The 12901-nt window shown below is 46.5% G+C and overlaps 1 protein-coding gene across 3 annotated transcripts in view; it reads left to right on the top strand.

Annotated features, from left to right (window-relative positions):
* LOC140198186 (flotillin-1-like) overlaps positions 1-12901 on the top strand; it is an 83459-nt gene that overhangs the window by 53059 nt on the left and 17499 nt on the right. For all 3 annotated transcript variants that reach the window (XM_072259190.1, XM_072259189.1, XM_072259191.1), the window contains 5 exons: positions 648-767; positions 1828-1923; positions 3266-3418; positions 4460-4641; positions 10185-10230. In XM_072259190.1, the coding sequence (XP_072115291.1) occupies positions 648-767; positions 1828-1923; positions 3266-3418; positions 4460-4641; positions 10185-10230 (597 nt within the window). The remainder of the gene's footprint in view (positions 1-647; positions 768-1827; positions 1924-3265; positions 3419-4459; positions 4642-10184; positions 10231-12901) is intronic.

Below are 12901 nucleotides of genomic sequence, written 5' to 3'. Positions count from 1 at the left end.
CCCAAAACTGTTAATAATATTCTCTAGTGCAACCTGGCTAGTGTCTTATAAAGGCTCAGCATTATCTCCTTGCTTTTATATTATATTCCCCTTCAAATAAATGCCAACATTGCATTTGTTTTCTTTACCATAGGCTCAACCTGTAAATTAACCTAAGTCCCCCTGCACCTCTGATGTTTGAACATTCTCCCCATTTAGATAGTAGTCCACATTATTGTTCCTTTTACCAAAATACATCATCATACATTTCCCAACAATATATTCCATCTGCCACTTTTTTGCCCGTTCTTCTAATTTGTCTTAAGTCCTGCTACATTGCATTGCTTCCTTAGCACTACCTACCCCTCCCCCATCTTTGTATTATCTGCAAATTTTGTCACAAAGCCATCAGTTCCATTGTCTAAATGATTGGCAAAGAATGTGAAAATCAGCTGTCCCAATACTGGTCCCTTGAGGAACACCCCTAGTCACTCACCATAGGAAAGATTAAGCTATGAGAAAGCAACAATTTTACACTCTAATGCAACATCACTTGGAAAAGGAGTGCATTCCAATAGTTGACATGCTGAGAAGGGAAAATGTTCAGTTGGGTGGCTGCTCATGTTTGTCCTCATTACCGGTCTTCTTTCTCCGCCCCACCTTGTCAGGAGATCTACAAAGACCGGAAGAAGTTCTCAGAACAGGTCTTCAAAGTGGCTTCCTCTGACCTCGTCAACATGGGCATTGGAGTGGTCAGCTACACCCTGAAGGACATTCATGATGACCAGGTAGGCTGGAGCAGGAGGGTCCTGCCGAGGGACTCGTCCACCATTAAGCAGCCGGATGCACACAGCCCCTTCGACCTTACATTCTCTGGTGGAAGGGCAGAAAGTTGTATGATGCCAGTTAGAAAATTGGTGGCAAATAATTCCATGATATCATCTTCATTGGGAATAATTCCAGGCAAAAGTTGGCCGAGGTCATGGTGCCTGGGCAGAAGGGGTCGATGATGATAGTTTAAGGCAACATATTGGAGGATTGCTTTGAGGGATACCTTGGGGAAATATTGAATCTAATGAGATGCCAAGCCACACCAGGTCAGCTAACCAAGCCAACCTTACTCCAGTGACCTGTTTGAGGAAAATGGGGCAGCACAGTGGTGCAGATGGTCGACCCGCTGCCTCACATCGCCAACAAAAATTTGCTTCTGACCTCTGGTGCTGGCGGTGCTGCTGTAAGCGCTCCCTGTGAGTGCATGGGATTCAATCCAGTGCCCCAGTTTAGAATATAGAACAGGACCACACAGTACAGCCTAAGATGTTGTACTGACATCTTAATCTACTCCAAGATTTACCCAACCCTTCCCTCTTACAGAGCCCCCCATGTGCCTGTCTAAGAGTCTCCATTTGGGATCACTGTAAATGACTGTGGTGATGGTCAGCATGATTGAAGTGCTCAGTCAGCTATGTATAACTTTGAGATCTTATTATGACACCACCACCACCACATGGGCCATGCCCTCTTCTCACTACTACCATCAGGCAAGATTAATAGAAGCCTTAGACCCATAAAACCAGGGTCTGGAGCAATTGTTGCCCTACAACCAACAGGCTCCTGAACTGGTGTGGATAACGTCCATTACTACAACTCTGAACGTATTCTATGATCTACAGACTCTCTTTCAAGGACTTGTTACAACTCATATTCTTAGTTTTCCTGTAATACCTGCAAGAAAATAAATCTTAATGTAGTATTTGGTGACTCTTTAGTTATAAACTTACTTTGAACTTTGCCCTCTGTTAGATATAACACTCCTTGCTCCCACAGTGATATTCCGTGTTTCCACAGGGTTACCTGCACTCACTGGGCAAGTCTCGCACGGCCCAGGTGCAGCGAGATGCCCGGATCGGAGAGGCTGAGGCCAAACGGGACTCGGGTATCAAGGTAATGAGTCTTGCAATTTTTAGGGCTGAGGAGAGTCTTGCTGACCATATATAACTGAGGTGGCGGTGAAATCTTGGAGGGATGCGGAGGAGGAGGGTGGGGACACTGGGACAGGGAGGAGAGAAATGAGGAGGGGGGAGAGAGAGAGAGAGAGACGGGTTAGGGGAGAGGCACAGCAAGAGTTGGACGGGGCCTGGAACAGGGCTGAGGTAGGGTTGGGGGTCCGGAGGGAGAAGACAGTAGTTAGATAGTGTTGGAGGGGTGGAGCCAGCAGAGGGAGGAGATGGTGGTTTGGAGGCACTGGGAAGGAGGAGAGGTTAGTATGAGGGCTGAGAAGGGAGGTTAGAAGGAGGGCTGAGAGGAAAGGGAAGGGGTGGGAGCAAGGTGAAGTGGAAGATGAGGAGAACTGTGGTGAGGTCTGAGGTGTGGCAGGAAGAAGGGTTGAGGGTGTGAGGGTGTAATGCTGTAATGGCTTGGCAGGAGTCCTGAAGGGACTGTGAGAGGAGATGAAGGGAAAATTGAGAGCTGGAAGACGAGGGAATGTGGAAGGATTGTAAGGAGGGGTAGAGTATGGGATCTGGAGGGGCTGCGGAGGATAAAGTGTTTAAGAATATAATTTGGCTGCATATTTGCACTGAGTCACGCCACCTAAGGCCAGAGAAATATAAAATATCACTCCAGATTTTGACCCGAAGTGTTCACTGCCCATTTCCCTCCACAGATACTGCCTGACTGGCTAAGTTGCCAGAGCATCTTGTCCTTTTGATCCAGATTCCGGCATTTGCAGTCTCATGTGTCTCTGGACATAAAATGCTGCCTTGCAGTGCAGGTCTGCAGCAAGATTTACCCAGACAGGAAAGAATACGGGACAATGAATGATAACACTCCCAGAACACATACAAAGTGAACTCCATCTGTACTATCCCATGTCCCCAGAGCAGGGTCTGCACAAGTTAGATACGGAGTAATGCTCACTCTATATTGTCCCATCAGACACTCCCAGAGCAGGGACAGCATGCGTTAGATAGATTTATGTTCAAAATTAACATTAAAAAGTCTGTAACGTTCTTTACATACATAATGTCATTTTGAGTGTTATCAGTTCTGTACATTCATAGTGTGGGCTTGTTTTACACACAGAATGTTTTTATCGCCCCTTTGAACATCAACCTGCACCCTCGGTATCTTGAGGCAGAAGGTACTGCTGCAGCTGGATTGATAAGGAGCTAAGGCCCTTCAGCATTGTCCAAACAAACTGTCGATGGGAATATGTGAACTAATGTATTGTGTACTCACAGTGCTTATTGATGTCAGACTGACCTCCCCCTCTACCCTCCAACAGGAAGCCAGAGCCCAGCAGCAGAAGGTCTCGGCGCAGTTTGTGAACGAGATTGAGGTGGCCAAGGCCCAGCGTGACTTCGAGCTGAAGAAAGCCTCCTACGACACGGAGGTGAACACTAGGAAGGCGCAGTCAGACTTGGCCTATCAGCTGCAGGTATGCGAGGGTGGCCTCTGCATTCAGCTCAGACCTGGCCAGTAAAGGTCAGAGGGTGTGAGTCCAGGCCCAGGTGAACTGGACCTCCCATCTGTAGGTCAGTGTGGTCAGAGGAGAGCTCTCATCATCCAGTTCTGTCTGTGCAGATGAAGGGTTTAGAGGGGGTTTGGTTGTTATTGTCGGTCCTGGATTACCAGGTTACAGACAAGAGGCAAGGCAGTCATCAATTTCCAATGGGAAATTCAGAAGAACTTCCTTTATCCCAAGAACAGAGGCAATATGGAACTGGAGCACAATGATAGGTATGGAGTAGTTAGGCCAAACGGACTGATACAGAAGTTAGTGCATGTCCTCTGTTTATCCAGTGAGCCAAGAAACAGTGAGGTGGTGGGTGAACGGAATGGTGTTTGGAAAAGGGTGGGGGTCTGGTAGGGAGAGTATTGGACTGGTACCAGTGTCGTCGCCCATTAACTAGATTCTGAAAACTCACACTCGTTGCTCAGTAACACTTTATTTACTTGTGCATAAGGGGAACAGCGTGGCCCCAGTCACCACACTATTCTGGTCTACGTTTTTATGCAGAAATTAACAAATTGGATAGAGGTATTCACCAGCTGGAAATATTGTGTATGTTCAAATTCCTTAATTGCATAATCAGTTATATAATCACAATACAGGGTGTTAAAAGTCAATGGAAACTACAAGTTAGCAGCCGATGACACAATGAAGTTTGTAAAGTAATTGTCCCCGAGTTGGTGCGTGTCATACATTCTTTGATTACATCCTTACCTCATCTTGGTGTGCAAATAGCTCCAGTCTCCGCTGTGCAAAAAAAAACTATACTTCAAAGTCCTCCCTTGCCTGGGCTTGACTGCACGCTATCTATAAACTATCCTTGCCTGGACATTATCTTAACCCTTACTTGCTGCAACTTTCACAGCAGGAGCAACAGGTAAGTCTGTAGAGGTGGGCGAAACTGGTGCCCACTGACTTTGTCTTTGCCACTACTCACACTGAACACCCCACCCCTCCGTTCATCAGGTGGCCAAGACCAAGCAGCAGATTGAGGAGGAGAAGATGCAGGTTCAGGTGGTGGAGCGTGCCCAGCAGATCCAGCTGCAGGAGCAGGAGATCCTTCGACGTGAGAAAGAGCTTGAGGCCAAGGTGAAGAAGCCCGCAGAGGCCGAGCGCTACAAACTGGAGAAACTGGCTGAGGCTGAGAGGTAACCTCCCTGCGCTGGGGTCAGAGAGCCTGGTTTGGATGCCCGAGGTTGGTGCATGGGTCTGGGCCGCTGAGATCCTAATGGCGTATGGAAGTGGCAGATCATCCCCGCCAAGAAAGTTGGGGCTGTGCATGCTGACATAGAGAGGCTGGGGTTCCAGATCTATTGGTAGATTGGAGAGAGGGAATTGCCACTTAATATTCAAGGAGCAAGTAAGATCTTTCACCCAGCTGTCCCAACTCCCAAGACCCTTTGCCTGTAGAGGAGGCATCTACCTTTAGGAAGCCATTTAGTTTGGTAATGACAGGACTGGCACAGTAAACGGTAGGGCTCTGGAAAGTGTGGTAGAACAGAAAGACTTATGGTTAGTTCTACATTGAAAGTGACAGTGGATGGTGAAGATGGCAGTCGGTTTGTTGCTTTCATGGGTCAGGGCTCCGTGTACAGGGCTTGGGACTTCATATTGCAATTATACAAGATATTGTTCAGGCCACACTTGCACAATTCTGGTCACCCAGCTATAGGAAGGATGTCATCAATCCGGAGAGGGTGCAGGAAAGATTTGTGAGGATGTTACTGGGACAGGAGTGGCTTGAGTTAGAAGTAATGTTGAGTTTTTTCTCCCTTAAGTGTAGGAGACTGAAGGGTGTTAAACTCATGAGGGGCATAGATAAGGTGAAAGGTCAGTCTTTTTCCCAAAGGTGTGACAGCCTAAAACTAGAGGGTTTTATTGAAATTGAAACAGGAAAGGTGTGAAAGAGACCAGAGGCAGCACACACACAAAATGCTAGAGTAACTCAGCAGGCTAGGCAGTACCTATGGAAAAGAGTAGTCGATGTTTTGAGCCGATACCTTTCATCAGTTTCTCTTAGAATCATAGAAACATAGAAAGCCTGCAACACAATACGGGCCCTTTGGCCCACAATGCTGTGCCTGACATATACTTACTTAGAAACTACCCAGGGTTACCCATAGCCCTCTATTTTTCTAAGCTCCATGTACCTATCCAGGAGTCTCTTAAAAGACCCTATCGTATCCACTTCCACCACTGTCGCCGGCAGCCCATTCCAGGCACTCCCCACTCTCTGCGTTTTAAAAAAAACAACAGCAACCAAACTTACCCGACATCTCCTCTGTTCCTAATTCCAGGCACCTTAAAACTGTGCCCTCTCATGCCCTTTCAGCCCTGGGAAAAAGTCTCTGACTATCCACACGAACAATGCCCCTCATCATCTTATACACCTCTATCAGGTCACCCCCATCCTCTGTCACTCCAAGGAGAAAAGGCCGAGTTCACGCAACCTATCCTCATAAGGCATGCTCTCAAATCCAGACAACATCCTTGTAAATCTCCTCTGCACCCTTTCTATAGTTTCCACATCCTTCCTGGAGTGAGGTGACCAGAACTGAGCACAGTACACCGAGTGGGGCCTGGCCAGGGTCCTATTTAGCTGCAACATTACCTCTCAGCTCTTAAATTCAATCCCACAGTTGATGAAGGCCAATGCACCGTATGCCTTCTTAACCACAGAGTCAACTTGTGCAGCAGCCTTAAGTGTCCTATGGACTTAGACCCCAAGATCCCTCTGATCCTACACACTGCCAAGAGTCTTGCCATCATACTTGACCTACCAAAATGAACCACTTCACACTTATCTGGGTTGAACTCCATCAGCCACTTCTCAGCCCAGTTTTTCATCCTATCAGTGTCCCGCTGTAACCTCTGACAGCCCTCCACAGTATTCAGAACACCCCCAGCCTTTGTGTCATCAGCAGATTTACTAACCCATCCCTCCACTTCTTCATCCAGGTCATTTATCAAAATCACAAAGAGAAGGGGTTCCAGAACAAATCCCTGAGGCACACCACTGGTCACTGACCTCCATGCAGAATATGACCCCTCTACAACCACTTTTTGCTTTCTGTGGGCAAGCCAGTTCTGGATCCACAAAGCAATGTCCCCTTGGATCCCATGCCTCCTTACTTTCTCAATAAGCTTTGCATGGGGTACCTTATCAAATGCCTTGCTGAAATCCATGTACACTACATCTACTGCTCTACCTTCATCAATGTGTTTAGTCACATCCTCAAAAAATTCGATCAGGCTCATAAGACACAATATGCCTTTGACAAAGCCATGCTGACTGTTCCTAATCATATTATACCTCTCCAAATGTTCAAATCCTCCAAATCCTGCCTCTCAGGGTCTTTTCCATCAGCTTACCAACCACTGAAGTAAGACTCACTGGTCTATAATTTCCTGGGCTATCTGTACTCCCTTACTTGAATAAGGGAATAACATCTGCAACACTCCAATCCTCTAGAACCTCTGTCGTCCCCATTAATGATGCAAAGATCATCACCAGAGGCTCAGCAATCTCTTTCCTCGCCTCCCATATTAGCCTGGGGTACATCTCATCTGGTCCCAGATACTTATCCAACTTGATGCTTTTCAAAAGCTCCAGCACATCCTATTTCTTAATATCTACATGCTCAAGCTTTTCAATTGGCTGGAAGTCATCCCTACAATTGCCAAGATCCTTTTCCGCAGTGAATACTGAAGCAAAGTATTCTTTAAGTACCTCTGCTATCTCCTCTGGTTCCATACACACTTTTCCACTGTCACACTTGATTGGTGCTATTCTCTAACGTCTTATCCTCTTGCTCTTCACATACTTGTAGAATGCCTTGGGGTTTTCCTTAATCCTGCTCACCAAGGCCTTCTCATGGCCCTTTCTGGCTCTGCTAATTTTATTCTTAAGCTCCTTCCTGCTAGCCTTATAATCTTCTAGATCTCTATCATTACCTAGTGTTTTGAGTCTTGTTTGTGATTGGTCTACTGCACTGCGAAGTCTGTTGCTGGGATGCCTACCCTGAAGAAGTTTAAAATCTTCACTTGTACTTTTTTCCATGGATGCTGCCTGGCCTGTTTTCCTCCAGAATTTTGTGTCTGTTTCTTGGATTTGTAGTATTTGCAGATTTTCACTTCTTTGTGAAAGAGATCAGAGCGGTATTTTTTCAGACGTAGACGATCGGTGTTTACAGCGAGCTGCAAGAGGAAGTGGTTATGGGTCGGTACAATTGTAAAGACATTTGGATAGTTACATTGATTCAAGTCTTGAGGGGGATTCAAAATTATTTTATTGTCATTCTTCAATACTCAAGTTTGAAGGAGAACAAAATGATTGTAACTCCGGATCAAATAGCGTATTAAATTTGCATAAAAAACACAATAAAAAAACAAAAAGGAAAACACAATAAATATAAAAACAATCCTGTAATACATAATGTACATACAACTGAGTGTGGCCACATATACATTAGATTAGTTTATGTACATAGATAGATTGTTTGTTCATTATGTGCCATGTCATATGATGTGAGCGATCATGGTCTTTCTGTAACCATGATTGTTCTTGGCAAATATTTCTACTGAAGTGGTTTCTCCATTGCCTTCTGGGCAGCGTCTTTACCAGATGGGTGAACCCAGCCATTGTCAATACACTTCAGAGATTGTCAGTCAGTTCAGATGTGGCCCAAGGGCAGAGAGAGAGAGAGACACTGACGCACATCGATAGTTCACAGAATTTAATCTGAACAGGGTTTTAAGGAAAAAGAATACAGTAAACACTAGGCCAACCAGTGCCATTAACTAAAACTCTCAAATGGAAAACTAGATGCCAACACCACGGCTGAAAGGAATAACTGAATATAAAATGAATACTGCTAGTCTTCAGCGTCAGTTGACTCAACAGTCGCTTTCTCAGGCAAGGCCGATAACAAGCTGGCACCATATTGTGGCTTTGCTTTGCTCAAGTCTCGATAAGTGCTACAACGAAAAGAAGAGAGTTAAATACCGCCATAATGAAATAATAATTAACTAACACATGCATATTCACAAGCACCATTGCCAAATCTGCTGCGCTGTCAGGTCAGTGGTTGTGAAATTGTCTGCCTGGCGTCAGTGGTCGCATAACTGACCATCAACCATACGTTCCCATGGCTTCACGTGACCATGACTTGGGGGCCAAAGCAGGGCCCACACCTTCACCCAAGGGTAACCTGCAGGCTAGCTGATGGAAGGAGCACATTACACCTCCTTTAGAGATGTATCTCCACTCTGCAATCTTATTGACTGTATGTGCATAAAGTGATGCTGGGTGCAGGAGTATCTGTACATAAGGTGACAGAAAATGTCAAAGTGACTCTTGTCAAAAGGAACTGTTCTAGCTAGCAGCATGTAAGCACTGTTACGTAAACACAGAAGTGATTGTCAGTGTAGCTATGAGGAGTAGAGTGTAGGTGCATGGGGTACGAAGAGTGCTGAGGGGCTGTGGAACAGAGTAGCTAATGCATGTGTAGTGGTGGCGAGGTGGGTTAGTGGTGGAGATGTTGCTCAGCCTGATGGCTTGGGGGGTGTAACTATTTTAGAGTCTGTGATTCTGGTGTGGATATTGATAAGAGTGGAGGTGAGCAGGGTAGGTTGGATTCTTCATGGCATTGCTGGCCTTATTCTGGTTCCTTTCTGTATATATGCCGTTGATGGTTCTTCGGCTGGTGTTGGTGATGGGCTGGACAATTAAGGAAGGCTTAGAGTTGTATCGGCCAAACGGAAGAAAATGGGACGAGTTGAAACAGACGTCGTCAATGTGGATGAGTTGGGCCGAAGATCCTAATGCTCTGAGTTAAAATGGAGCTTGCCCTTCCCTGCCTCTCCTCCCTGCTCTCCACAAAACGCAGTGAGTTCGGACATTGAGGCCCAGCTCTTGGGGAGGGAAGAGGCTCGGGTTTGAAAGGCCCTCTCACTCCCCTAGTCTGTGCATTCACTAACAGCTGTTACAGATATCTGGAACTATTGCAACACATTCACTGTGGTCATGAGGCTTGGCAACATGCGACTTGCTAACAGCAAGCTCAAGGGTCTCGAATTGGGTTAAGTCACAGAAGGCCATTCGGCCCACCATGCTGATGATCACGATTCCGATCCTACACTGAATCCCCGCATCTTCTCATCAACTTCCCCACTCCCCCCAGCCACAATTCCACCACTCTCCCACACGCCAAATGTAATAAATTACTGGGGCCAGTTAACAGCTCCCCGATCCATGTGTTTTTGGGATGTTGAGTCACAGGGAGAATGTGAAGGCATTTTGGTTCAAGGGGATGTTGAGGCACAGGCAGAAAATGAAGACATTTTGGTTAAAGCAGAAATGAGTGTGGCAAAGTGTTTGACCTAAACTTGTTTGGAAGAGGAGAGAGATGGGAAGCAACAAACTCCAGCAGCTGATGGAAGTGGGGAAGAATCACCTTCCAGTGGTTGCCAGGTTCAGGGGCGGGAGCAGTTGGGTAGCTGCCCACATTTGTTCTAATTACAAGGATCAGGATCGAACCCAGATCAACGGCGCCGTAGGGCAGCAGGTGTACCAGCTGTGCCACTTTGCTGCCCCGCATTCGAGCAGAATCAGCTGGGGTGATACTCTGTGTGTTCGGGGTGTGTGGTGATGGACCCCGTCCCCTTCCTACTGTTTTCTCTATTTCCCCAGGATGAAGCTCATCATGGAGGCAGAGGCAGAGGCTGAGTCCATACGGGTAAGTTACGCGCTGGAAATGGCACGCTCCTCCCCACCCCACCCTGCTGCACATTCCGGGAAATAGAACATAGAAATCTACAGCACATACTTTCTACTTTATTGTCGCCAAACAATTGATACTAGAGTGTACAATCATCACAGCGATATTTGATTCTGCGCTTCCCGCTCCCTGGATTACAAATCAATAGTAAATATTAAAAATTTAAATTATAAATCATAAATAGAAAATAGAAAAATGGGAAGTAAGGTAGTGCAAAAAAACCGATAGGCAGGTCCGGATATTTGGAGGGTACGGCCTAGATCCGGGTCAGGATCCGTTCAGCAGTCTTATCACAGTTGGAAAGAAGCTGTTCCCAAATCTGGCCGTATGAGTCTTCAAGCTCCTGAGCCTTCTCCCGGAGGGAAGAGGGTCGAAAAGTGTGTTGGCTGGGTGGCACTTCGACCCACAATATTGTGCTGACCATGTAACCTACTCTAGAAACTGCCTAGAATTTCCCTAACGCATAACCACCTATTTTTCTAAGCTTAAAAGACCCAATTGTATCCACTTCCACCACCACTGCTGGCGATGTATTCCACCCATCCACCACCCTCTGTGTTTTGAAAAAAAAACTTGCCCTTGACTTCCCCTGGATACCTATTTCCAATCACCTTAAGACTATGCCCCCTCGTGCTAGCCATTTCAGCCCTGGGAAAAAAGCCTCTGGCTATCCACACAATCAATGCCTCTCATCATCTTATATACCTCTGTCAGGTCACCAGGGAGAAAAGGCCAAGCACACTCAACCTATTCTCATAAGGTACGCTCTCCAAACCAGGAAACATCCTTGTAAGTCTCCTCTGTACTCTGTCTCTAGTATCCACATCCTTCCTGTAGTGAGGTGACCAGAGCTGAACACAGTACTCCAAATGGGGTCTGATCAGGGTCCTATATAGCTGTACCATTACCTCGCAGCTCTTAAATGAATGCCAACACACCACACGTCTTCTTAACGACACTGTCAACCACTGGCAACTTGGAAGAGAACTGGGGAAGTTTAGAGAACGCTTCCAACCTGGAGTGGTTGATAACGAGGCAGCAGGAGGCAGGAATCGGAGGTGATAGAGGATTGTAGGGTTGGAGGAGGTTGGAGTGGGTAATTGAAATGGGCCCTTTGGCCGATCGTGTCCATGCTGACCCTTTTTACCTATCTGAAATTTTGCTCACATTAGGACTACATTCTTGCATGCCTTTCCTATTTATGCCTATCTAAGACATAGAATAGTACAGCACAGTACAGGCCCTTAGGCCCACAATGTTGTGCCGACCCTCAAACCCTGCATCCCATATAAGCCCCCACCTTAAATTCCTCCATATACCCATCTAGTAAACTTCAATAGTGTACCTGCCTCCACCACTGACTCAGGCAGTGCATTCCACGCACCAACCACTCTCTGAGTAAAAAAACCTTCCTCTAATATCCCCCTTGAACTTCCCACCCCTTACCTTAAAGCCATGTCCTCTTGTATTGAGCAGTGGTGCCCTGGGGAAGAGGCGCTGGCTATCCACTCTATCTATTCCTCTTATTACCTTGTACACCTCTATCATGTCTCCTCTCATCCTCCTTCTCTCCAAGGAGTAAAGCCCTAGCTCCCTTAATCTCTGATCATAAATGCATACTCTCTAAGCCAGGCAGCGTCCTGGTAAGTCCCCTCTGTACCCTTTCCAATGCTTCTACATCCTTCCGATAGTGAGGCGACCAGAACTGGACACAGTACTCCAAGTGTGGCCTAACCGGAGTTTTATAGAGCTGCATCGTTACATCGCGACTCTTAAACCCTATCCCTTGACTTATGCATGCTAACACCCCATAAGCTTTCTTAACTACCCTATCCGCCTGTGAGGCAACTTTCAGGGATCTGTGGACATGTACCCCCAGATCCCTCTGCTCCTCCACACTACCAAGTATCCTGCCATTTACTTTGTACTCTGCCTTGGAGTTTGTCCTTCCAAAGTGTACCACCTCACACTTCTCCGGGTTGAACTCCATCTGCCACCTCTCAGCCCATTTCTGCATCCTATCAATGTCTCTCTGCAATCTTTGACAATCCTCTACACTATCTACAACACCACCAACCTTTGTGTCGTCTGCAAGCTTGCCAACCCACCCTTCTACCCCCACATCCAGGTCGTTAATAAAAATCACGAAAAGGTCCCAGAACAGAGCCTTGTGGGACACCACTAGTCACAATCCTCCAATCCTAATGTACTCCCTCCACCACCACCCTCTGCCTTCTGCAGGCAAGCCAATTCTGAATCCACCTGGCCAAACTTCCTTGGATTCCATGCCTTCTGACTTTCTCAATAAACCTACTGTGTGGAACCTTGTCAAATGCCTTACTAAAATCCATATAGATCCCATCCACTGCACTATCCTCATCCATATGCCTGGTCACCTCCTCAACGAACTCTATCAGGCTTGTTAGACACGATCTGCCCTTCACAAAGCCATGTTGACTGTCCCTGATCAGACCATGATTCTCTAAATGCCCAGAGATCCTATCTCTAAGAATCTTTTCCAACAGCTTTCCCACCACAGACGTAAGGCTCACTGGTCTATAATTACCCGGACTATCCCTACTACCTTTTTTGAACAAGGAGACGACATTCGCCTCCCTCCAATCCTCCG

The sequence above is a fragment of the Mobula birostris genome, chromosome 5 (assembly GCF_030028105.1).
Source record: "Mobula birostris isolate sMobBir1 chromosome 5, sMobBir1.hap1, whole genome shotgun sequence".
Classification (NCBI taxonomy): Eukaryota; Metazoa; Chordata; class Chondrichthyes; order Myliobatiformes; family Myliobatidae; genus Mobula; species Mobula birostris.
Note: the sequence above shows the minus strand (reverse complement) of the source record. Positions and strands in the feature narration are given on the sequence as shown.